Below are 27,660 nucleotides of genomic sequence, written 5' to 3'. Positions count from 1 at the left end.
TTTTGCATCATAATGTGACATTCAATTCTAAGAAACACTGTTTATATCAAATAAGGAGTTAAAAAATGATGCTCAAGTTTCAACATCGATTTTCTCGAAACTGTCAGTTTTGACTTCGGCCTATTTGAAATGTTGCTCTTGAAATACGAAACTGTTTTCTTGAGGGGCTGCGTTTGCGTTCACTTGTGCAACGCGGTAATACATTAATGAACTTCATTGAAATAATATATTAATTAATCACTGAAACTCTGCAGTTTCAGTGACATGAATTACGAAATTCGAATTTAAATTTAAATTCTCGCGTAACTTTTCAAAAGGACCTAAGTGACATTGAGAGACTCTCTTTGACGTCCCTCTCTTCTGATTATTACGGCAACATAAATGCATTCTAACAAAAAAATTCCTCACGCTTAATTAGATAGTGACGCTAGCAACCGATTCATGCAAAGCTGGTGCTTCAAAGTGCATTTGCGTTGCCGTGGGAGGTGTAAGAGAAGAGGCACAAAGAGAATTTCTCATTGTTACTTAGGTCCTTTTGAAAAGTTACGCGAGAATTCATAAATGTTTTTTGACATGTCCATTATAGCACCCCCAGTTTGCGTCGAACTTCGAATCGTTGAACAAAAACGAAAAAATTCAAATCCATCATGACGGAGCTGTCAAATTGCGACTCTTTCGCCGTTTTCTGATGCAAGCTGATGGTGGTCGTGTACAATGAGGTTTAAAAAGGTGTGGCAAATGAAGACATTCGATGGTATTAGTAGCGAAAAATCAGAAAACGACGTCAAACTACAAAAACAAACCGCGTCGGACAATGGGGTTTGTTTTTGGAGTTTTACGTCACGCTTCATCGTGATTGGTCGACTTACGATTTCACCCACACCATGATGAAATTTCTTCATTGCACTAACACCACTTAACCAACATTGCCACACCTGTATATAACACATTGGGTCGTGTACGGTTTGCTTCGGCTTTTAAAACGTTACGAATTGTGCAAGTGTGTGAGTAGAGGTGCTGCTGCAAAGTTCCCATCATTCCGTCGCGAGAAACAAACTTGCAAATGCTGCTCGTCGACTCGTTTGTTAACTATAGCTGCTGAACTGCTGGTAATCTTTTTATTCGAAACGTCTAGCTGCTGGACCTCTCGTGGTTTTTGCCGTCATCGGCAGTTAGTGCGAGGACGGAATTTACCGGATAGCGGTTTTGCCTTCTGTCGTGTCATTCTCAGCGTAACATCGGGCAGTTTGTAAAGTTTGAAGCAACGTTCCGGGTTCGACCGCGAAAAGAAAAACACGGTTGATGGTATTTTCTTAAGAAAATCTTCTGGTGGATTGTGTTGCAGGAATTTAGTTAAGCGCATGTAACAGTGACCGTCGAAATTATAACTTCTAATCTAGGATAAAGAATTTTCGGAAGGGACAAGTCTTCCGGGTTGGCAAAATCTAAATCTCCGGAAAGTGGAGCCATTCGATCTATCCGGCATACGGAAGAGTCGAGAGTGTGCCATTATTGTGTGTTGGAAGTTTGTGTCACAAAACCTCTGAGAGGGGAGTGCTGCGGCTGCTGCTGCTGCTGAATCTAGTTTTCCATTTTTCTTTTTTTGCTCGTTTGGTGTGGGTTTGCTGGGCAGAAAGAGCAGTGTGCTTTGAAAGTTTTCGATTTTTTCTCGTTTAGGATTTTGTGAAATAAGCATATTTTGCTGTGTAGTTAATTCAAATTCCAGTAAATCCGGAAAGAGTCGTCAATGCCGAGCAACGGCTGATAGTTTTGAATGCATTTTGTTTTTGTTCGGCTTTATTGTTTCAACACGAGTGTCTAAAATTTGGCTTTCGATCGTTTCTTGGTGGGCTTGAAAATCCGGTGAAATATCAGTTGTCCTCAGAGGAAATACCAACAGCATTTAGTGTTGCAACTGGCAAAGCAAAAGTTCCAGCCATTGCATTTTTAGTGCACCCCACATTTCAGAGAGTGGATAAATCGAAACAGCAGCTACAGAAAAAGTAGTGTGCAAAGAGAAGTAGTTCAAGCTGTATTTGTGGTGAAACAAGAATAGCTATACATAGGCAAGTCAGCAACCATCGACCGACCAGCAGCGGAGGCACGAGAGTGCGAAAGTGTTACAAACCTAAAACCAAACCCTGCCCCGTTTGGGAAAAGCATCGACACGACAGCAGACAAAGAGGAAAACACACGTCCAAACCATGGATTTCTTTGAGAAGGGAAGCATAGTAAACATTAAGCGAAGTGATGGTGAGTAAAATCAATTGTTCCTGTAGACTCATATGCAAAGAATCGACGGAACTTCCGGTCCGGTGCGGATGGCCGTTGCTTCTCCATTCATTAATATTCGCATGTCGCAAAAAAGCTCCTCCCGAAATTTTGACAGTTGGGATATTTGCAGATTGATTCCGTTGCAGTGTTGCCAATACCCCAGGGCAGCGGTAAAAATTGAGTATTTTTCTAATTACATTCGGAATGGTCAAATAATATAAAACTAATTATAAAAAATGCTGGGTTTTTGTATCAAAATGTGTACGAATATGGTGGCTTCTTTGTACAATTTTACGCTTACATCAAACTTTGTTAGAGAATCTTTCAAAACCTTGTTCAAATAGCCACGTTTCTTTAATTGATCTTCACTGGTCCATCATTGATTTACAAATAATTTGTATTAACTGCAATAAAAAGTTTAAAAAGTATGGAGGTCTGTGCCTAGGGGAACGAACGAGGGGTTCACGTAGGACAACACGCGGTACAATTAGACAATGTTTGACAATTCGGAAATACTCAGTAGTTTGTTACGCAAATTGATAATTTACTGTATTGTAATAAATCCCCTTAAACATTAATATATATTTGTTAAATGATGTCTGTAGATGTCTGTACTCTGTCTACCATTTTTATCAGTTTGCTAGAGTTTATAGTTCCACTAAGAGTTAAACCATCAGGCCACAATTACACATCTTCTAATGATTGACGATGATTTCGCATTTTGAACATTTTTGCATTGCTTGTAGCACTAGGCAACTTTAAATAACTGGCTTGAAACTGGTATGCAGTTGACGAAGTTAGGTTACCTAAGGAGCTTGCTTACAGCTACGATGAAACCGAAAAAATAAATAATTATTCTTAGTAATCATTCACAACACTGATTCGTATTCGTCAATTTCCACGAAATAGTTCAATGTGATAGATCGATTTGAAGAATAATATCTTTCAACTAACATGTGCACAGCCGGTTAAAATATTAATTAGCTAACTTCCTAAGCTTCTTACTGGTTCCTTTTGGCACTCTACTTTACAGTTGTTTGCACAACTGACAGAAATCCTCTTGAAACTATGCAAAAAATTGCAAGCAACTAACTGATGCAAAGCACCAAATAAAGCGCTCAAAAACTATTCTTGGATAAGACAGTCGCAGATTTTACCCGCTTTGAGAATTGCTGCGTCACATCACACGCACAACTATCTCTACAGCCCTGTTTCCGTGCAAGACAACAGTTCCGAACAATTTCTTGCAGTATATGGTTGCAATCTGGCAAAAGGAGATGACGGTTCACTTTCAGGACATCAAATTGGACTGGGTTCAATATTCAAGCAACAAAATCGGTTGAAGTAGAGGGGTGGTTTTGCACTTTGGCCTATAAGTTTAAACATCTCAAAGGATCTTTTTTGCGACCTGTTGGGACGGTGAGGGTTTTGTTACTTTTGTTTTGTAAAAAGAAACCACACTAAACAGATGGTGTGTTTAACTGTCGTCCCTGCCTGTGAAGCAGGGTAATCACGTAGAAAATCTCGCGTAACTTTTCAAAAGGACCTAAGTGACATTGAGAGACTCTCTTTGACGTCCCTCTCTTCTGATTATTACGGCAACATAAATGCATTCTAACAAAAAAATTCCTCACGCTTAATTAGATAGTGACGCTAGCAACCGATTCATGCAAAGCTGGTGCTTTAAAGTGCATTTGCGTTGCCGTGGGAGGTGAAAGAGAAGAGGCACAAAGAGAATTTCTCATTGTTACTTAGGTCCTTTTGAAAAGTTACGCGAGAAATGTATGAGGAAATTTGACCTTTTTTTTCCATGTTGGGTATTTTTATCACTGCGACCATTTGTTTGATCTATTGTGATATATTCCCCGTTTTATTATAGCTATTTTGTCAAGATGACGCACCACTATCAGAAGTGATTGTCATTGTTTGACTAATAGCATTTGTCCAGCCCGGTGATGCACTTCGGATGAAGTGCACTACTGCGCTGAGAGTTGTTCTCCAAATATCAGAGGGTTCTAACAGCCCTCTTTCGAAGAACCTTAATCTTTTATTGAGAATTGCCGGACATCGGAATAACAGGTGTTCCGAGTCTTCTTTTTCTATGCCGCAGAAGCGACATGTATCATCATGAAGTTTTCCCATTAGCTTCAGATGATAGCGGACAATGTCCTGTTATAAGACCAGTATAAATGCTTAGATCTTTCTTCGAAAGCTCCAGTATTTTGCGAGTAATTGAAACGTTAGGAGAGATGAAACGTTTCGACTGCCTAGCATTGAAAGTGTTATTCCAATTTGATTCCACTTTCGTACATTCCCATGCTTTTTGCTCCATTTTTAAAGCAGAAGCAGATTAGCAACAGAAGGGCTCAGGTCCTACAAATTGATGAGATGATCCGAGTCTTGCTAGTGCATCAGCTCTCTCATTTCCTTCAATTCCACAGTGACCTGGGACCCAGTACAAGTTGACTTGGTTACGACGAGACAATTGTTGGAGTGATTGAATACATTCCCAGACAAGTTTTGATGTGCATGTCGCCGACTTTAGAGCATTTAGAGCTGCTTGGCTGTCGGACATGATGCATATATTTGAATGTTTATAGTTCCTGCGCAAGCACACAGTCGTACATTCTAGAATTGCTTGTATTTCAGCTTGGAATACAGTTGGCCATCTGCCCATAGAAATTGACATGTCTATTCCTGGGCCAGTGACTCCTGCTCCCACTTGATTGTCCATTTTTGAACCATCTGTATAGAAAACTGTCGAGCTTGGACGAATATCGGGACCACCATCTTCCCAGGAATCACGTCTAGGCTCAAATACACGAAATATTCGGTTGAAGTTGTATTTTTTCTCCATCCAATCTTCATTACTGGTTACAAGAGGATTAATACTAATAGTTTTTAGAATACTGAGATGACCTGTTAAGTCCCCTTCAAAAAGGTTCTTTGATCTTTTGATCCTCAGAGCACTTTTTTCAGCTTCTGATTGTATAAACTGATGCAATCTATACCTATAAAGAAGGATTTCTGTCTGTCTGTCCGTATGTTCCTTATAGAATCGAAAACTACTGAACCAATCGGCATGAAAATATGCATGTAGAGGGTTTTTGGGGCCAGGAAAGGTTTTAGTGATGGTTAGAAACCCCTCCCCCCACTAAGAGGGGGGGCTCCCATACAAATGAAACACAAATTTCTGCATAACTCGACAACTAATCAAGCAAATAGAACAAAATTTGGCATGTGGGTGTTTCCGGTGACAAGAATTTATTCTATGGTAAATTGAGACCCCTCCCCTCTTTATAAGAGGAATTATAGCTCCTCTCCTCTTTAAAAGGGGGGGCTTCCATACAAATTTCCTCATAACTCGAGAACTAATCAAGCAAATAGAACAAAATTTGGCATGTGAAGGTTTTCGAGGGCAAGAATATTTTCTATAGTAAATTAGGACCCCTCCCCACTTTAAGAGGGGGGGCTCCTGTACCAAAGAAACACAATTTTCCTCATAACTCGAGAAGTAATTAAGCAAATAGAACCAAATTTGGCATGTGGGTGTTTTTGGAGACAAAATTTTTTTCTATGATGAATTGGGACCCCTCCCCGTTTTAGGAGGGGGGGATCCTATACACATGAAATACAAATTTCCTCATAACTGAAGAACTAATCAAGCAAATGGAACAAAATTTGGCCTGTGATAGTTTTCGAGGGCAAGAATATTTTCTATGGTGAATAAGGACCCCTCCCCACTTTAAGAGGGGGGGCTCCTATACAAACGAAATACAAATTTCCTCATAACTCGAGAACTAATCAAGCAAATGGAACAAAATTTGGCACGCGGTTGTTTTTGGAGACAAATTTTTTTCAATGATGAATTGGGACCCCTCCCCACTTTAGGAAGGGGGGCTCCTATAGAAATGAAATGCAAATTTCCTCAACTCGAGAATTAATCAAGCAAATGGAACCAAATTTGGCATGTGAAAGTTTTCTAGGCCATGAATATTTTCTATGGTGAATTAGAACCCCTTTCCACTTTAACAGAGGGGGCTCCTATACAAACGAAATACAAATTTCCTCATAACTCGAGAACTAATCAAGCGAATGGAACCAAATTTGACACGTAGGTGTTTTTGGAGACAAAAATTTTTTCTATGATGAATTGGGACCCCTACCCACTTTAGGAGGGGGGGCTCCTATACAAATGAAATTCAAATTTCCTCATAACTCGAGAACTAATCAAGCAAATAGAACCAAATTTATCATGTGGGTGTTTTTGTAGGCAAGAATATTTTCTATGGATTTCCCCACTTTAAGAGGGGGGGGGCTCCTATACAAATGAAAAACAAATTTCCTCATAACTCGAGAACTAATCAATCAAATGGAACCAAATTTGACATGTAAGTGGTTTTAGACGCAAGATTTTTTTCTATGGTGAATTGAGACCCCTCTCTTCTTTAGAAAGCAAGTTATGGCCCATCTCCCCTTTAAGAGGGTGGGCTTCCATACAAATGAAATTCAAATTTCCTTATAACTTGAGAACTAATCAAGCAAATGGAACCAAATTTGGCATGTGGGAGTTTTAGATGGCAGAAATTTTTTTTATGGTTTATTACGACCCCTTCCCCTTTTAAGAGGGGAGCTCCCATACAAATGAAATTCAAATTTCCTTATAACTTGAGAACTAATCAAGCAAATGGAACCAAATTTGGCATGTGGGAGATTTAGGAGTCTTGAATTTATTTTACGATAGTTAGAGACCTCTCACCCCTGTGGTAAGGGGATATGGACAAATAAAACAGAATTTTTTGCGAAACTCAAAAACTAGGATCTTTGGCTAAATATGATGATTTTATATGCTCATCAATTATTTTTTCCATTGTTTTTAACACAACGGACGATAAGCTTATCGGCCTGAAGGATTTTGGTGAAGTCTTATCCTTCTTATTAGCCTTCGGAATGAACGTGACCCGTACTTGCCGCCATACTGCTGGTATATGACCTAGTATCAGGTTTGATTGAAAAAGGTTTGTTAGAATAGGTGTTAAAAACGCCTTGCCCTTCTGTAGTAGTACAGGAAAAATTCCATCCCTACCCGGTGATTTGAAGGGTTCAAAAGTGTCAATCGCCCATTCAACCTTGCTTCTTGTAAAAAATTTTTTGGCCAAAGTACAAGCATCATTCCTGTTTCTATCTAATCCAGTCATTTCACTCGCTATTTCGAGAATGTCTGTCCTGGTTTCAAGATTTACAGTTCTCAATGCCGGTGCACTTTGGTCTCCGCATGTATTAATGATTGAACAGGGAAAATGTGTTCTCATCATTAACTCTAATGTTTCCTTAGTTGAGTTAGTAAAAGAGCCATCCTCTTTTTTCAAAGTACCCAACCCATTAGAATGATCTTTAGCGAGAATTTTCTGCAATCTAGCAGTTGCTGGAGTATTTTCAATGTTTTCACATGTGTGCCTCCAGTGAATCCTCTTTGATCTTCGTATTTCCCTATTATAGGCAGTGAGAGTTTGTTTATACTCCTCCCACTGTTGTATTCTTTTTGCCCGGTTAAATAATTTCCGAGTTTTCTTTCTAAATTTCTCCAAAGTTTTGTTCCACCAAGGTACATCTCAATTCGTAGAGCGTTCCTTTGCAGGACAGCTTTCGTGATAAGCTTGTTGGATCAGGTTTGAAAGTTGTTTTGAGTTGTCCTCAAGTTCTTTACATGTCCTTGAGCAGCCTTTCAAGTTCTTGACTCCAACCTTCAGTTTCAAATTATACTGATCCCAGTTTGTTTTCCTGGGATCTCTTATAATTTCCTTAAGTTGCTGATTAGCTTCGTAATCAAATATGATTTGCTTGTGATCGGACAAAGATTCTTCATCCGATACGTGCCAATTTTTTATTTTATCAGTTATCGTTGGACTGCATAGTGTTAAGTCAAGTACTTCTTGCCTTATTGCGTTTACAAAAGTTGGCTCTTCCCCTTTATTGCATATATCTATATCATTTGATGATATATAGTCTAAAAGGAGTTCACCTCTGTTATTGGTATCTGTGCTGGCCCAAACAGTGTGATGGGCGTTTGCATCACATCCAATTACAAGTGCTTTGTTTTGTTTCTTGCAGTAAGAAACCATATTTACCACTTCTGGTGGAGGTACTTCACCCAAATCTCCTGGAAAATATGCAGATGCTACGCAAATTTCAGTCGTGCCATGGGTCGTTGGAACCTCCATCATTATTGCTGTGAGATCTTTTGTAATCAATTCTGTAATTGGAAAACTTTTTATGTTTTCACTTACTAAAATGGCAGCTCTTGGCGTGAGCTCACCTTCGGCGTAAATCAATTTACACGACGTTGTAGGAATTCCTTGTATCCTACCTTTATAGGTTAAGGGCTCCTGGATCAGTGCTACATCCAGGTTGCTTTCTGTGAATCTTCTACAAAGTTCAGCAGTTGCTCCCTTTGCATGGTGAAGATTCACCTGGACAAATTTAACATTTTTTCTTTGTAATTTTATATGATTTGTGGTACGACCGGGCTGTTTTGGGTTTAGTCCTGCACCGTTGACACAACTGGGTCCTGGGATTTGACTGATTATATCAGCATCGCCAGTTTCCTCTTGGGTCTTATCGATGTCAGGGTCCCTCCTGAGTGCTGATCCCCCACTTGATTTGTTATTTATATTTATATTAAAAGTTTCATTAATTGCTTCCATCTCAATGGTCTTAATTTGCTGGGAGAAAGAATCAGCTGTCCGTTACCAGCTTAGAACAGAGGGAGCAAATTACTGCACGGGGTGCCCTGGTACCATGCATGCTCCGTTCGACCTTGGGAGACTTAATTAGACCCCCCCAAGCATTCATCCTTAGGCACGGGTCGCGTTACACCGAGGATTGGGGTCCTCCTCCGCAATTTACTCAGAATGCAGCATGCTCCAATGTTGCTTGCTACATTGGGAGCAAACGTTTTTTTACAAAATTTGCCGCGGAAGAGACTCGGTGTGCAGATCTAGATGGATCCATCACGTGTTTGTCATGGAGCCATCCAGCGCTGCACACCGAAAGACAAATCTCAACACTCCTCCTTTATCCTGGCTTGTGACAGACAGTTTGGGTCCCGATCCAATTTCCCCATCACTTGTTCACTCTTTTTATGGAGTCACACGTGCTAGTTCATCAGCGTGGTCCCTCACTGGCGGAGTTACGACGAGTGATACAAAAGTAATGTCTATCCTTACGTAATTTAAAACATTCGACTGCTCGAATGCACTGCTATTCCGCCGGTGTCATCTGCAATAGGATTAATCAATCAAACGTGTTTCAAGCGCAGCAAAGCGGAAAGTATCGATGAAATAATTGGTTCATATTCAGTGAAACTTTTTTTTAGAGAAAGTTGATTGGACAACAACAAAGCACACAATTCCAATAATTCCCTAATCCGCATATCTGACAACACTGATCCGTCGTCCGTTGGTTTGCGCGTGAGTCACGACACGACCAACGGACACCGAACTTCGCTCGGATTGGAATCGAATCGGCTGCTGCTGTCGTCGTAAAACGCTAGAAGAAAAAAAGTAAAATAAAAGAAATAAGAATCGAATCGGTCGAATCGAAGCAAATGCAATACCACGCGAAGAGCTCTTGCGATACCCTTTATGGAATGTTGTCAGTTTGCTGCTGTGGTTGTTGTTGTTGTTGTTTTGGTTTTGCTATTGCTATTGTCACCGTTCGCAACTTGCTAATCAGTGGCTTTCAGTGTTGTTAGTAGGCACCACGAAGCAAGCAATCAACAACACATTGCAGTGCTGCTACAACGAAGGTTGGCGACCTTTCTTTCGTCTCCACACCGGAAAATGAACGCTTTTGCGTTCTGGAGATTAATTTGTTGAAAACATTTCGCTTTTGACGTAAGATTTCGTCTTACGGTGAGGTAGGGTGTCATTCCGAAAAATCTAAACACGAAAATTGGGCAGGTTTTGAGTGTGAATATATCAGCGACTTGCCTATTTAGCAAAATACTATTGGAATAAGCATAAATATCAAACACTGTCAGAAGTAACCGATCAGCCAATCACATGTAAGTATGCTTTTACTTCCCAAAACCGGGACGATAGATTTTGGAAAAAAAAAGTCGCAAAATCTCCATCCAACATATCAGAAATTACTCGTTTTGATCAAAGCTAAACCAAGCTGCTGTTCTGAAAGTAAACAATTTTTATGAAAAACGTGTAAAAACACTGTTCTTCAATTGATTTCATTGTTTAAACATTAAATCTAGTACAATTTGATGACCTGAAAGTGAACACTGAGCGATCATCCCATCCTTTTGCTCGATTCTATCCATATACTGCAAGAATTTATTTAAAACTGATATCTGGTATGAAAACAGGGTTGACAGCATATTCATGTGCATGTGACGTGACCACATCCCTGGCGCGACAACTGTCAGCTGAAGCCGCCTCCGGTAGTGGTGGTAATAGAGGTAGACAACAAATTTTGAAACAAAATTCATTTAATGCTGCGCAGTATGACGAATGGAGCGTGTTGTTTCCCCTCTGTCGTTTATTGTAAAAAAAATGACACTTAAAAGTCAGAATTTTTCCTATCTTATGTTGCCGATAACAGAAAAAACGAACATTTTTCCCTATCTACATCCCACATGCAACCAATTTTCTGAAGCATAAAACCGTATGATTGCGCAATTTTTACAGCTGCTGTCAAATTTGACGTAAAATCGAGCCAGCAAGCCTAGCTCAAACGGCTTCAATGAAAATGTATGAGCTTTATGGATCACCTATGGTCTGTGCCAAAAGGGAATAAATAAAAAAAAAGAAAATGTATCAGAATGACGTTCGTGCCAGGGATGTGGACGTGACGCAGCAAATCTCGAAGTGAGCAAGTCTTTGCGACTCTTCAATCCGAAAATAGTATTTTGGCATTTAATTTGCTGCTTTGCATCAATTAGTTGCGAACAAATTTTTGGCATACTTTCGATTGTATTCCTGTCAAATTTGAAAATAACTGATAAGCAAAATGTCAAATGTCAAACGAAGGCACAAGAGGACGTTAGCTAATTGACAATATTTTAACAGCCATACTTTTAACCGGCTGTCCGTATGTTAGTTGAAAGACAACAATACAATAATGAGCTGATTTTATCAGCCCCATGTCGAATTTAGGGCAGTAGATGAAATGATAAAATGACGAATTTAAGATAACCTTGTAATATAGAGGGCTTCTGTTAAAAACCAATTTCGCCGATTACATGTAATGTGCGTGTAATTTTCGTAGTATAATTAACATAATTCGTATTCATGATATATTTCTGATCGCCGATCTGCAACCCCGGTTGAAGCTTCAAGCTACGCCATGGGATTTTAAGTCACAACACAAAATGAAACGTGGTGAGAGTAAAAGTTCAATTACATCAGATAATGGCCGTATATTCTGATAGGAATATATAATGAAGCTGTACAAAACTTTTTGTCTATCAAATATTATCATTTGATGTCCCACAACTTGAATGCTTGGGCCAATTTTACATTTTACATTTTGAATACCTCAAAGAGCCAATTCCAAATTTCAGAAAGTGCTTGTCGGTCAGACTTGAATCGTTGACTGCACTGCACTAATCTACACTACTCACGTAAGAAGTTCACAAGCAGCAATCTCGCTTGGTTGCTCGATATGCGAGACTGAAACACAAGACTGCGTACTTGGTTAGACTTTCAAAATCCTGCCCGGGACTGAGTAAACATTACCCGGTTCCCAAGAAGTTTGTGAAATATTCAAGTGGATTCTATCGGGTCGAAAAAATATAACCCACCCGTTAAAGATTGCTTTAAAGGGCTGGTTTTTCTGAACTCTGAAGTAGACTTATTTCGGCACTTTTATTGATTCGGGTTAAGCTGCGAACTAAGTTAGTGAGAGACTCTTGTGGCTCACAGAACGCGCAATGCAAGCATAAGTAAAAAACTGCGCTAAAACTACTCAACTGAAGCACTCGCTGGGAAGTACTTTATTTTTTTTCGCTAGCGACATCAACATCCGAGCCATAACAAAGTGAACACCAGATTTGCACTCCTAAAAATTAGATCATTAAAAAGTTGGTTACTTTTTGAATGCGAGTATTTTTTTAACCATGTAACCAATAACCATTAACGTAACCAAACGTTTATTGGCATTTCTGGCATGTTTACTGCACGTTACTGTATATTAACTTTTCGACTGCATAGTTGTTGTAAATCGATACTGCCTATTAGTTGTTCTTACCTGGGTATTCTTTCAACCGAAACACTTTCTGAGAAGGAAGCAAAGGTTTTGCATTATATTTTATTAAAAACTGAAACAAACCATTTCGAGGAAATTCTCTTACTTTACTGCTAATGTCGTTCATCCGCCGGCACACACCTTCTTCAGCCACGGTATTGACCAACCGATCACACCAATTCTTCATCTGACCAATGTCACCGATGATTGCTTCCCTTATTAGGCCGTATGAATAAAACAGTTTGCTTTGCTTCTCCCGTTTAAATTGTATGGGAGCATTTGCTCTAACTCTTTTATTCATACGACCTATTGTCAACTCCTATTTCATTAACGCACAATACTTCTCTATAGGACGAAACTGGGGACAACAGTAGATCTGGCTAAAACATAACTAGCACCTGGTTGTACGACTTGCGAGCCCGGATTCCGGTCAACGCTGGTTGTTTAAGGCTCTGGTTGGAGTGTCTACTTATTCGGCAACATTTGTAGCCTTCCCGGAGATGGATTCACCACACAGTACAGCTGACAATATTCGTTTTTTCACCAAATCGCAATCCGGATGTGATCAGCCTAGATTTGATTGGCGAACGGCTGGATAATGCGCAATACCGACTCCGTATTGGTCTTATCCAGCAACTCCTGTTCCTACATCCTCGCGCTACTACGAGCAACCCTAGCAGAGATTGCGATACCAACTCCACTGGAAACTGTGGTCGTATACTAACAGTGAAAAAGGCACTGTGTTGTCTCGGCACTAAAGGATGACAGTTCCATCATGAGTACTTATTGTAGTACTTATTGGTAAATTTGTCGACCTTCTACTTCCGAAATTTCCAGCAGACGGGACTTACCAACGAAAAACTCTAGGCCGGGGATCTGCTTAGCGTCTGCTTTAATTCCCGGGGATCTGCTTAGCGTCTGCGTGGCCATGACCCGAATCGAAAGGTTCGGATTGCGCTTGAAGTAATCCCTCAGCTTCTCCTTGCCTTCACCGAGTCGGTCGTCTTCGCTTTTCTTCCGCTGACAGCTCGCCGCTAGGTCGTTAGGGTCTCCTTGAACGATTTTACCACACGGGATACGGTCGAATGATCGATTCCCAACTGTTTCGCGATTCACCTCTGGCACCGGCCTGGATTTTCTACGACCGCGCCCATGATTTGTCATCGAAGCACTTCTTGCATGGAAATCATTTTGATAATCACTTAACAGATTGTGACGAAATTTGGCACATGAAAACATTACACTCTAAACTAGCTTTACCCAAAATATGAATTTTTACTCAGCCAATAAAAAGTTATACACGATAGAAAGTGTTGCATTTTTTTCGAGTACAGTCAGAAGTACAGACAACGTATTTAAACTCACCGTACCGCAAACATTCAAGCTTATACGGATCGGAATATTCGGCATCGACTTAGGCGACGAAACAAGGACGACGTATGAATACTCGAACAGCTTGAGCCCTGCCAATTCGTTTTCATAGCTCTCCAGGAGACCTGTCGCAAGGGAGAAAAGGTTTGGAAGATCCCCGTCGAAAAGGCCCACCTTTACCAGACCGGTGGCATTACCAACCGGGTTTTGTAGTGTTGGCAGAATGCAGGATCGCGTGATAGATTTGAAGGCGATCAACGAGAAAATCTGTCTATAGAGAATAAAAGACCATTTCTTCAATTACAGTATGTATCGTCAACAGAGTATACAAAATGATTGGTTTGATGGGGAATGCCAACAAGCGGTGGAGGGGAAAAAACTGCTTGGAAAAACTATCTAAGTATTGCCACTAGAGAGAACCTGGCGTAATACCGACGAGCTAGGAACCAGTTGACCACGATCCTGAAGAGGAAAAAGTGCCAAAAGGAGCACAGAGATCGAAGAATTAGAACAACTATTCCAAGCTAATGACACGCGCAGGTTTATAAGAAGGTGAACCAAACTCGAAAGGGCTACACACCGAAACCTAACATGTGTAGTGACGAGGGCGGGAATCTAATCACAAACGAGCGCGAGGTGGTCGACAGATAGAAGCAGTTCTTTGATGAACACCTCAATGGCGAAGTCGCAGAAGGAGGCGGAACGGAAATTAACCTAGGAGCAGTACAGAACCTAGGAGCAGATGGATGATAGTAATGTCCTAGCACCTGATCTTCAAGAATTCAAACGAGAAATCGGGCTGCTGAAAATCAATAAAGCCCCTGGGAAGGACCGACTACCGGCAGAGCTTTATAAACATGGCGGAGAAACGCTAACAAAGGTTCTACACTGGGTTATTTCGAGGATTTGAGAGGAGGAAAAGCTACCGGATGAATGGATGGAAGTAGTGGTTTGTCCCATCTACAAAAAGAGTGATCGGCTAGACTGCTGAAACTATCACGGTATTACGCTGGTAAACGCCGTCTACACGGTACTCTCCCAGATCCTGTTACGCCGGTTATCACCGATAGCATCAGGTTTCGTAGGGAATTATCAGGCGGGTTTCATGGGGGCTCGCGCAACTACGGACCAAATTTTTACTATCCAACAGCTCTTGCAAAAATGTCGGGAGTACAACGTGCCTCCTGATTTCAAAGCAACATACGATACAGTCGATCGAGACACGCTATGGCAGATAATGCACGAACACAGATCAGAGCTACAATGAATCGAGTGATGCGTTTCGTACGCATCTCTGGGACACTCGAGTCCCTTCGAGACGCGGCGAGGGTTGAGACAAGGTGACGGTTTATCCTGCATGCTGTTCAACATCGTTCTTGAGGGGGTGATCCGACGAGCGGGCATCGAAACGAGAGGCACGATTTTTACCAAGAGTAGCCAACTTCTGGGCTTTGCAGATGACTTCGATATCATAGCCAAGAACTTTGCGACGGCGGAGGCAATCTACGCCAGACTGAAAGCGGAGTCTAGGAGAATTGGGCTAAAAATAAATGCGTCGAAGACCAAATACATGAAAGGAAGAGGCTCAAAGGAAACAAACGCGCGTCTCCCATGGAAGGTAACCGATGACGGTGACGAACTAGAAGTGGTAGAGGAGTTCGTGTATTTGGGATCGCTGGGGACCGCGGAAAACAATACTAGTAGGGAGATCCAGCGGCGCATCCAAGCGGGAAATCGGGCCTACTTTGCTCGTCGTAAAACGCTACGATCAGGAAGCATACGCCGCCGCACGAAGCTAACAATGTACAAAACCCTTATTAGAACGGTAGTTCTTTATGGACTTGAAGCCGTGACGCTGCATACTCGCCCTTGCCGTGTTCGAGCGGAAAGTGCTGCGGACGATATTTGCCGGAGTACAAACTGAAAGTGGAGAGTGGTGGAGGCGTATGAATCACGAGCTACAGACACTGCTTGGTGAGACTCCCATCGTACATCTAGCGAAAGTTAGCAGGCTACGGTGGGCCGGACACGTCGTAAGGATGCCGGACAACAGTGCGACGAAAATAGTCCTGTTCAACAACCCCACCGCACAGTGGTCCCATTGGTACCGGACCACACGTTTTTTTAATTGCGCCGAAATGGTTGATTATACTGATTAAGTAAGTCCAGAGAAATTTCTCAGCGTTAAAAGCTCTTTCATATGGCATGAACAATTTTTTGATTAATCCCCCTAAAAGTAAAATGAAAAATTTATTTTTTGAATAGTAAGAGATACAGCAAAACAAAGTTCTACAAATTTTTTGAAAAGATTATTATAAAGAACTTTGCCAAAGAAAGTAACCTTCTAGCTATTATAGTTTTAGAGATTAAGAACAATTTTAGTGGAGACTACGAAAATCAATTTTTTGACCACAGTTCTTTCTACAGTATTTATACGCATTTGACATGTTCGGCAAAGATTTTTTAGCAGTCAAATTACATACTTTTCTAGAACATAGTAACTTGCTATCGTCAATATTTGCGGAGAAAATTAAAGTTTTCGTTTAAAAGTTATACAATTTGCAACAGCAATAACTCCCAAACATGCAAATATATTCAAGCCATTTATTACCCATGTGAAAGTACAAGAAAAATACTACAAAATGCAAAACAAATTCGCTTGACCCTGGCTATCCCTCTACCACAACACTCGCATTGAAAATTGTTACTCGGTTGAATTTAATATGGCGTAGTGTAAAAACCGTGTTATCCCGATCAAGTAAGTGTGCAAAATAAATAATGAAAATATGTGATCCAAGCAGCATGAATTATTTGTAGAGATTCAGGAAAAGATTTTCAAAATTCGTTTTTTCTTGAAATTTAATTACTGCACTTCGAGGTGTACAAATTTCGAAGTGTATTTAAAGATACTTCATCCTCGAACGGCTCGAACGAAAGCGATTTGCGACTTCTGAGACGACTAGGAAATTGGCGACGAGTGGCCCAAGGTCGAGTTGAATTCAGACGAGTGCTTGAAATAGCACAAGCCACCCCGGCTCTATTGCGAAGAAGAAGAAGAAAAAGCCAACTCCTACGCTTTGCAGATGTTTTTGATATAATAGTCAGGATGCGACGGTGGAGGCAATCTACGCCTGACTTAAAGCGGAGTCTAGGAGGATTGGGCTAAAAGTAAATACGTCGAAGACCAAATACATGAAAGGAAGAGGCTCAAAAGAAACAAACGTGCGCCTCCCACGGTAACCGTTGACGGCGAGGAACGAGAGGTGGTAGATGAATTCGTGTATTTGGGATCGCTGGTGACCACTACAACAAATGCTACAATCAAAAACATACACTGCCGTACGAAGCTGACAATGTACAAAACACTTTTCAGACCGGTAGTTCTTTATAACTTTGAATCTGTGACGCTGCTTATGGAGGACGTACGCGCTTTTGCCGTGTTCGAGCGGAAAGTGCTGCGGACGATATTTGGCGGAGTACAAACTGAAAGCGGAGAGTGGTGGAGGCGTGTGAATCACGAGCTACAGCCTACAGTCACTGTTTGAAGAGATTCGCATCGTACATCTGGCGAAAGTCCGTAGCCTACGGTGGGCCGAAAATGTCGTAAGGATGCCGGACGACATTGCGAGAAAAACAATTTTATTCAACAATCCCACCGGCACTAGGAACGGTGTGGCTTAACGTGCCAAGGCGGCTTGATCAGGTCGAAAGTGATTTGGACTTCTGAGACGAATGGGAAATTGCCCAAGTAGGGCAATTGAAGGTTTTATTACACCCTTATGATGGTTTTCGTGACCAAAATTGGTCATAAATGCTATAAAAGCGTACAATAAAACATAAATTGTTACTTGGGTGGTCACGAGTGACCCAAGATCGAGTTGAATGGAGACGACGACGAGAATATCTCTTGGTTTCATTAGGATAAAATTGATCTTTTTTCGCCACAGGAAAGTTATTTTCATGTGGAATTCGATTTCAGAAAACATTTTCTTTTTCTTTTCTATAAAATCCACTGTGGAAAAAAAAATAAAAGTTGATACTAATATGTATACAACAACAAAGTTCCATTTAGATCAACGACATTATAAATCCGTTTGCAGTTTGTCTTGGAAATCCTTAATCGTACCACGTCAGCGGTATCATTGTTAATTCCTCACTAATCTAAATATTGTGTTTTTTGAATCAACTGGTCTGGCCTGGCCACACGTGCAAAGATTGAAATGCTAAAACCGCATGTCATGTCACTTCGAGAAGCATCAACATTTTTCACACAACCATTTGTTTTTACTTCAGGTTTATTGTTGCATTGTTCCAAAACATTTCCATCGGAATCGAAAAACCAAATTGTTTCGCAGCAATCCTACGTTAACAACAGCAACAATGCGACCGTGCCGCAAAAAGAAAACAAACACTCCAACTTTTTTTTTATTATTGTTTAAATACTCCGCGGTAACGTTTCCGGGACTTGTCAACCGATCACAAGAAGTGACAACAAAACTGTTTCTCTCACACATTTCTCAGGCCAGGGATGGAAGTCAGCTGTTGCACATGAGCTGACAAATAAGTTGCCGTCGTGGTTGCCGCTTCGTTCGCCTACGGCGGCCATGCTTTTCACCCGCGTTGCCTCTGTACGTATCTCCTTCCAAGTGATTTGCATGCGCGTGAACAACCACAAAAATACACGCTAATAACTGCGCACTGGATGACTAATATATAAAACCCCTATACAGACGTCGTCGCCCCGTCGGACGGCTCACAGTAATCGAACGGAATGGGAAATTGCCGTGTATCTCTAAGGAACGCATCCCACGCGGTCGATCAGTATTTGTCACAGAATTTAACAAAGCCAATGGGTTTCCCTGTTTGGAAAACGTTGGCTTTGCTTGCCGTACTGATCTTACGGTTGTTTGTGACAAGTACTGGTAACATCACTTAAAACGGTTCATTCATCTGCCGTAGGTTGTAGTTCCGTATCGATTACCTATATGATAGCAAAAGCGTAATTTGAAGCATACTAGACGGATTGCTCCTCGTAACGGACAATCAGCTTTGAAAACTTACCATAGTTTCGGCCGACACCCCCGCGTCGAACAGTAGAGGACCTATTAAGTGGTTTTTGTCTCATTTTGGGATTGAAAAATATTTCTGTTTTTCCTCATATTTTGCTCCAACAAAAAGTTTAGATTGCGTGATGTTCCGAAAAAAATAAAAAAAAACAATTAGGTATTTCTGTGTAGCTGTTATTTTGTCCACTACTGTATCGTAAGCTTCCTCCAGTTGCGACGGAGATCGGTGGTGGAGAGTTAACCGGTTATTATTATTTTTGTCGTGATCGCCGTCGTTGTCCTCAGTCCTTCTAGTCGTAGCAACCAATAATAAGCACACTCTGACTGACCGTATTTGGGTAATTGGGAAGTGGAGTGCTGCTGCTGCAGAGCCATGCAATGCCGTCATCAGCCAGCCAGCCGAACCGGGCCTGACCAAGTTGAGCCGAGCCGAGAGTATCGATTCGTCGATTGGAGAGCAAAAGAACATTACCTGTATAGTAGGCATTCCGCATGTTTTATTCGTTACGATTCTATGGGCGTGTTTGTGTGAGTTTTGCGCTTAGTCTCATGTGCCGCCGCTTGCAGATGCAACAGTGCTGGCAGCCCTGTTCCCAGCACGGTTGACTGATTTGATATGCATAAATAGTGGGTCGCGTGAAGTTCGATTGATGATTGATGTTTGCAGACAAGTGGAAGTTGATTTTCGATGTCGAGCTACCGGCTTTGGTTATTGCAGACCGGCAAAACGTGCTTGAGATGTGATACGATCTTCCGATTAGTTGACTCAACTTTTGCGGACCAAATTTACATAATGCTACGACACGGCTATCCTTCGAAGCGTTTCCTCCCGTACCCGTAAGATAAACTGTGGAATTATCGAGCCGAAAACAGAGTAACACAAATTATGACACTTGATTCTGTACAAAAAAGGTAAATTCAGGTTGATTCTTTCGTACGAGCTGAAGCCGTGGCACGACATTATTAGGCTATTTAAAGCTTCGAGCAGCGTAAAGTATATAAGAATAGTTTTTCCACCTCCAAATATATAGCTCCCAATTGTCAATAAAATTGGCACCCGCGTATTACATTGAAAATTCTAGCGCGACATTCGTGACCCAATGGAGCATAGAATCCAGTTTTTTATACGGAAGATGGTAACTGCTCTACTACGTGCCGACATCGGTATTGAACCTCTAACCAATTTTATGAGACGAGATGTCAAACACGTTTGGAGATAACCCGGCGTCGTCTAACGAGGAGCGGTCGATGAAACCATTCCGTTAGGTGACGTATTATCTAATCGCCAATTTCAAACCATGTACCTAACTTTTTCCGTTCAGTTCAGTGGTAGTGTGGCTATTGTTATTTGTCAGACCAAGGCAAGGCAGGCCATCACTGGCAATCGCTGCATCACCAATGCAAAAAGCATGTAGCCATGTGCTGAAGTAAAAATCAACCGTACGTAGTTCAATGAAAATTTCACCCCCTCTCCCCTTCGCTGACAGCCGCTGGCTGCGCTCCACTCAGTCTAGCGAACAGAAAATAAAAACGTTGCACAGAAAGAAAGCCTATTGCACTATCATCGGCTTTTACGCTTCCGTTCGCATCCGTCTTCGATGTGTAAGTTGAGCAGCATCGTTGCGCCTATAAACGGGATCGCAGAGGGGTTCCGACGAACGGATCGCGATTAGAGGCAATACGAATTGATTGGCAGGAACTAATCATTTGTAGGTACATAATGCAAAGAAAATAGTTTACGAGCAAATTCCTGGCCGCCAGTCAGTGTGAAGTATAATACATATGTTTTTCGTAAAGTGACTTCAAAACTTAGTAATGAGATGCAATGTACAAGCTTTTGTATTTATTTCAAACGAAAGATAGTGGAAAGCAAATTTTAACAAGCAATGAAATTACAACTTTGAATCGCGACCTCATGTTATAAACGATACTACCCAAGTAGCACACTGTAGGTCCATTATGTTGATGCAACCGAATTACGACTGAAATTAGTCATATTTCGGTTATCACAACAACTTTGTAACAACCGTGCTAGTATGAGGTATGAGACCGATTTCCAGAATACTTGGTAAAATAACTTTACAGAAACCAATCCAAGCAATCACCCATTTTCCTATTCTCGCAGATTACAGGAGCTTACTTACTTACTTTAGTGGCAACGGTCCGTTACCGATCCTGCGCCGAACGAATTATGGTCCTCCAGTACCGCCGGTCCTGGGCTGCCCTTCTCCAATCCCCACGAACACCAGCTGAACGTGCATCGTCTTCGACAGCACACACCCACCGGGTGCGGGGTCTGCCTCGGAGTCTACAGCCTCTTCCTGGTTCTCTGCTGAAAATAGTTTTAGCTACTCTTTCATCGGGCATTCTGGCCACGTGTCCAGCCCACCGCATCCTGCCACATTGCACTACCTTCACTAAATCAGCATATTTGTATACTAGGTACAGCTCGTGATTCATGCGACTGCGCCACACTCCATTTTCCATTTTGCCACCAAGTATAGATTGCAGAATTTTACGCTCAAAAACCCCAAGCACTCGCCGATCAGCTTCCTTTAGCGTCCATGATTCGTGTCCGTAAAGGGCCACCGGGAGGATTAGTGTTCTGTAGAGCGCCAGTTTTGTGTGAATTTGCAAACTACGGGACTTCAGCTGGCTACGTAATCCGTAGAAACCCCGATTCGCGGCTGCAACTCGTCGTTTCACTTCGCGGCTTACATCGTTGTCACATGTCACGAGTGTACCAAGGTATATAAATTCCTCCACTACTTCATATCGTTCCCCATCTAACTCCACCTCGGCACCAACACCACTTGAGCTCCCACGTTCCCTACCAGCAACCATGTACTTCGTTTTGGCGGTATTAATGGTAAGTCCCAATCTCGCAGCTTCCCTTTTAAAGGGCCTGAAGGCCTCTTCCACTGCTCTACGGTTGATTCCGATGATATCGACGTCATCCGCAAAACCAAGAAGCATGTGAGATTTCGTGATGATAGTTCCATGCCTTTCCACGTTTGCTCTTCGTAATGCACCTTCCAAGGCAATGTTGAATAGCAGGTTAGAGAGTGCATCCCCTTGCTTCAGTCCATCCAACGTCACGAAAGCAGCTGAGGTCTCACCCGCTATTCTAACGCATGATTTGGATCCGTCCAGCGTCGCACGAATCAGCGTAACTAGTTTCGTTGGAAAACCATGTTCTAGCATTATCTGCCACAGCTCATTTCGTTTAACTGAATCGTACGCCGCTTTAAAGTCCACAAACAGATGGTGTGTCTGCAAGTTGTACTCCCGGAACTTGTCTAGCAACTGGCGCAAGGTAAACATCTGATCCATCGTGGAGCGACCCTCACGAAAACCAGCTTGGTACTCGCCGATGAAGGACTCCGCTAACGGTGTCAGTCTGCAGAACAGGATACGGGAAAGCACCTTGTAGGCAGAATTGAGCAATGTAATTCCTCGATAGTTTTTACACTCCATTCGATGTCCCTTTTTGAAAATTGGGCAAATGAGGCCATCCAACCACTCCTCCGGCATTTGTTCTTCCTCCCAGATCCTGACAATGATCCGGTGGATTGCTTCGTACAGCCGCTCGCTCCCCGCTTTTAGAAGTTCAGCCGGGATACCGTCCTTTCCAGCAGCCTTACCGTTTTTCAACTCACTGATTGCCTTCTTAACCTCCTCCTGTGTTAGTGGCTCCACAGCTTGACCATCGCTTACAATTTCTATCCTGTCCCTGCTGATCTCCGTATTTACCTCTCCATTCAATAGTGTCTGGAAGTGCTCCTTCCACCTGGCTGTTACCGCCGTTTTGTCGGTAGGCAGGTTGCCAGCACTATCATTGCACATCACAGGCATGGCAAAATTCCTGCATCTCACCGTTTTATAGAAACTCCGTGTGTCGTTGCTGGCGTATCGCTCCTCTGCGCCGGCGAGCACGTGCTCCTCGTACTCGCGTTTCTCTAGACGATGGATTCTTTTTTCCGCTTTTTTCTAGTCTCTCTGTATCTCTCTCTGTTTTGACGCGTTGCCGCAGTGAGCATGCGAGTCCTGACCTGGTTCTTTTCGTCTGTCACTCTCTGGCATTCGGCTGTTTTCCACGCGTCGTGCCTACCACCTCTTTCGCTGCTGTTTGGATGGCACCATGGATGTTCCTCCACAGCCCATTTATATCTTCTTCTTCTACCTGCTGTTCTGCGATTCGCTGGTCAAGCTTCCTGGCGTACTCCACTGCTACGCCGTCTGCCGTTAACCGCTGGATGTTGAAACGCAGTGTTCTCTCAGTGCGAGCTTTCGCCGTGTTCGACAGCCTAGCGCGAATCTTACTCACTACGAGATAGTGGTCAAAGTCGATATTTGGTCCACGAAAAGACCGTATAACATCCGAAAAGTGCCGACCGTCAATCAAGACATGATCGATCTAAGAGCTAGAGTCTCCAATTGGATGCCTGCAGGTGTGTTTCCGAATTTTCAAACGTGGAAAGTAGGTGCTACAAATGGCCATCCCTCTGGCCGCGGCAAAATTTATGAGCCTCAGACCGTTATCATTGGTCGGCAGATGCAGGCTATGTCTTCCAATAACTGGACGGAAGAATTCCTCCCTCCCGATCTGCGCGTTTGCATCTCCGATGATGATTTTCACGTCGTGTTTTGGGCACTCTCCATAGGTCCTCTCAAGCTTAGCTTAGCTTAGCTTAGCTTAGACTGATTGCACATATCAATGGTTGCACTCAGTGATTGATCCGAATCAGTGAAATTGCACAATGAATCAAACGAATGGGGTTGGGAGTGACCGGTCATTCTCACTGTGCAAAATTCAGTGACTCGACATATGAAGGATCAATAACTGCGCCGGCCACGTCCTTGCAATCAGGTGGGATTGGGGAAGGAGTGTTAGTGTAATCTTTGTTGTTTTAGGGACCGTGTTAACCTCTGCATCCCAGCAAAGATTACAGGAAGGAGTTGAATTTTGTTAGTAACGTAGGTTTCGTTGGATCGGGATTCAGCTTGATAAGTGATGTGATCGTTTTTTTGTAAAGATTATGTATTTTTTTATATTTATTCTAATAGCGTTGTTCTTATATTCAATATTCATTCATTTATAAAAATAACACGGTTTCCACGGCGGGCAATCAGATATATCAAAACACATGCCGATATCTAAATTACCTAATAAAATAATCCGCGTAACTAGAAATAGAAGATATACCATATTAAGACGAATTGCAATAGTAATCAATACGACTGTATCAAATCAAACGCGCCATTATTCAGAGTATTCGGCCTTTTAATACGTATTCGTATTCGTTATTCACGTAACACAGTACGCTGATGCTCTAGCGCGCGACAATAATAGAGAACGCGACGATTTAACAATGTACAAAATCACATACAAAACTCTCGCGTAAAAAAACAACATTTACGGTCTAGCCGAGTTTGGTTTCGACTCTTTCCGGTGTTCGATAATAGATGGCGCAGAGTGTGATTATTGGTGATGTTCTTATTGGATAAAATTATCTACCGAAAAACAAATGCTAACTTAAAAAATACAACTTATCTTTTTAAACCGGCTATCCTCCAGCTACCATGAGCAAATCAGCAGTATAAATCACAACACTGCACGAATAAGCAGTATGTATATAAATCGTAAATTTCAAGTAGTAGGAGCAGCTAAAAAAATGCCGACCGTCAGCTGTTCTCTCAGACTACCTCCACTTTTTAACAACACTTATTTGATTCCATTTTTTCAGTTTTACGCACAAAAGACAAAATTCTTTTTTGTAACCTTTATTTTTGCGACTGAGACATTATATTTAACTTATTTTCTTCTTTTCACTTGTTATCGTAGTCACATATTGCTACCCACACAGTCGCATTTCCGTTTCCACTAGCATAAAATGTGAATTCATTACAATGTACACACAGCCGCCGGCAGATAGGCGCGAATATTCATTGCACGCATACATGCACGACGATTCCTGTACTGATCATTCGAAAAGAGAGAAAAAACATCGCGTAACATTCGGTAGCTCAATCTAGAAAACATCGTCAGCGACAGAAATTTTATCAGTCACAAAACCAACTATAACACTACAAATTTTAATAAATTTCGACGCAACTTTTGATTCACTTGCACTATTCGATATCAAACACTCGCGAACTTTATTTCTAATGCACTACATTTAGAGAAAAGGCCGAAAATCACAGGACCTGATATCGCCACGACACAGCAAGTCACTCTCCATAGGTCCTCTCAAGCTTGTCGTTAAACTCGTCTTTAGCATCATCGGATTTATCATTTGTCGGTGCGTATAAGTTGATTAGGCTATAGTTGAAGAATTTGCCCTTAATCGTCAACACGCATATACGGTCATCTACGGGCCTCCACCGGATAACTCGTTGCTTTTGTTTTCCCAACACTACGAAACCGACTCCATGTTCTGCTTTCTTACCGCCACTGTAGTAGATGTGGTACTTGAAAGAAGTGCCTGCAATAGGGTCTACTGCACGGAACTCCCTTTCTCCGGAATTTGGCCACCGCACTTCCTGAATAGCAGCGATCTCCACTCCGAGTTGATGCAGCTCTCGAGCAAGCAAGCCAGCCCGTGCCGGTTCATGGAGAGTTCGGACATTCCAGGTACCAAGTTTCCAATCGTTATCCCTTAATCGTTTCCTTGTCCCTTGCCGTGTCCTATACCGATTGTTCCGTCCTGAATTTCTTTGTTCGTTGTTCGTGGTAATTGAGTTTTCGGAATACTACCTCACCGGGGCCGCGATACCTACATCCTACATCCTACATCCCGCTGATGGGTCTGCCATATTAGCAGTGGCGACTCGTGGTGGTTTAGCTTACCTGTTCAAGGTTCAACCAGCGAAAAATACAAATTAATATGCAGCTTTTTTTATTATCGAAATTCTATATTTTATTCATAAAACAAACATTAGGTGTATGCACGTAGCGCTTGCTATGTTGCGTAAACGGTGTATTTCGTGTATATGCTGCCGCAATTCGCATAGCAGTTCCGGTTTCTATGGAAGCGGCAGAGTAGCGGCAGTATAAATACGCAATACTCCGTATACGCAACATAACAAGCGCTACGGGAATACCCTATAGTTACTATATATATATAGTTCGGCGGATAGAAAACCAGGCGAATTGGCATCCCTGATTTATGAAATTAAATTTGAAATTATGGTGAAATGTGCAGGTTTTTACGAAAAATAATCACTGGCGGGTGTTGAAAATGACTAGTTCTATGAAAATAAAGTGTATTTTTTTAACATTACTCCTGCATTTTGGATTTTGAAAAGCTTTTGGCTCCGCTTTTGACGTTTATTTGGCTCCCGATTTTCTATCCGCCGAACTATATATATAGTAACTATAGAATACCCCTATTATTTAAATAACAACGGAATACGGCGGTTTACTTTACCAGCAAACCCGTCTCTGAATTTTAACTACGAACCTAAGACTTTCCGTTCAATTTACCTATTGAACCAAATTCAAGAATAACCACCACACGCACCACAAGCAATATGCGTAAGTTGTTCAATGCTAAAGATGAACGAGTTAATGAGAAAATTTTGCGAATAATGCATGCCATCCCCTTCGTACCAATACATTGTCCTGGTGCTAATCTCTAAAAGCAACGTTCAAGCGTCATATTGAACGTTTTGCTCATAAGCTTCGTAACTCGATAAAATGGAATCAAAGCGCAGGCCATAGGAAAATGGGGTAGTAAGTTGTTCAATGCTGAAGATGAACGAGTAATGAGACAATTATGCGCCCGCGCCTTCGAGTAAAAGCTGTTTCACATTCTCTTTTTATCTCCTTCGTACCCAGAATCAACACCAGGAATAATGTGTTGGTATATGCTTGTGCATTGAGATCAAAGCAACGTTCAAACGTCGTGTTGAACGGTTTGCTCAGCAGCTTCGTAAACTAAACTAATAATTTACCGAATTATTCGTATTGCATGTGCGTCGGTTCAAACGAAATCATGAACTAGTGATGAAAACAGTGGCGACTCGTGGTGGTTTAGCTTACCTGTTCAACCAGCGAAAAATACAAATTAATACGCAGCTTTTTTATTATCGAAATTCTATATTTTATTCATAAAACAAACATTAGGGGTATTCACGTAGCGCTTGCTATGTTGCGTAAACGGTGTATTTCGTGTATATGCTGCCGCAATTCGCATAGCAGTTCCGGTTTCTATGGAAGCGGCAGAGTAGCGGCAGTATAAATACGCAATACTCCGTATACGCAACATAACAAGCGCTACGTGAATACCCCTATTATTTAAATAACAACGGAATACGGCGGTTTACTTTACCAGCAAACTCGTCTCTGAATTTTAACTACGAACCTAAGACTTTCCGTTCAATTTACCTATTGAACTAAATTCAAGAATAACCACCACACGCACCACAAGCAATATGCGTAAGTTGTTCAATGCTAAAGATGAACGAGTTAATGAGAAAATTTTGCGAATAATGCATGCCATCCCCTTCGTACCAATACATTGTTCCTGGTGCTAATCTCTACAGCAACGTTCAAGCGTCGTATTGAACGTTTTGCTCATTAGCTTCGTGACTAGATAAAATGGAATCAAAGCGCAGGCCATAGGGATATGTGGTAGTAAGTTGTTCAATGCTGAAGATGAACGAGTAATGAGACAATAATACGCCCGCG

General features: G+C 41.8%; 1 protein-coding gene across 6 annotated transcripts in view; it reads left to right on the top strand.

Moving 5' to 3' along the window:
- Positions 1-1,029: 1,029 nt before the first annotated feature.
- Positions 1,030-27,660, top strand: part of LOC128733096 (kinesin-like protein Klp10A) — a 155,074-nt gene continuing 128,443 nt past the window's right edge. Inside the window, exons 1-2 of one of the 6 annotated variants that reach the window (XM_053826708.1) lie at positions 1,030-1,109; positions 1,969-2,253. In XM_053826708.1, the coding sequence (XP_053682683.1) occupies positions 2,205-2,253 (49 nt within the window). In that variant the 5' untranslated portion in view covers positions 1,030-1,109; positions 1,969-2,204. Of the gene's footprint in view, positions 2,254-27,660 lie in introns of all 6 variants that reach the window. The other 5 variants (XM_053826705.1, XM_053826706.1, XM_053826704.1 and 2 more) reach the window with 5 other exon arrangements.

This window comes from Sabethes cyaneus, chromosome 1 (assembly GCF_943734655.1).
Source record: "Sabethes cyaneus chromosome 1, idSabCyanKW18_F2, whole genome shotgun sequence".
Classification (NCBI taxonomy): Eukaryota; Metazoa; Arthropoda; class Insecta; order Diptera; family Culicidae; genus Sabethes; species Sabethes cyaneus.
The sequence above is the reverse complement of the archived record's forward strand: the minus strand, read 5'-3'. Positions and strand labels throughout refer to the sequence as shown.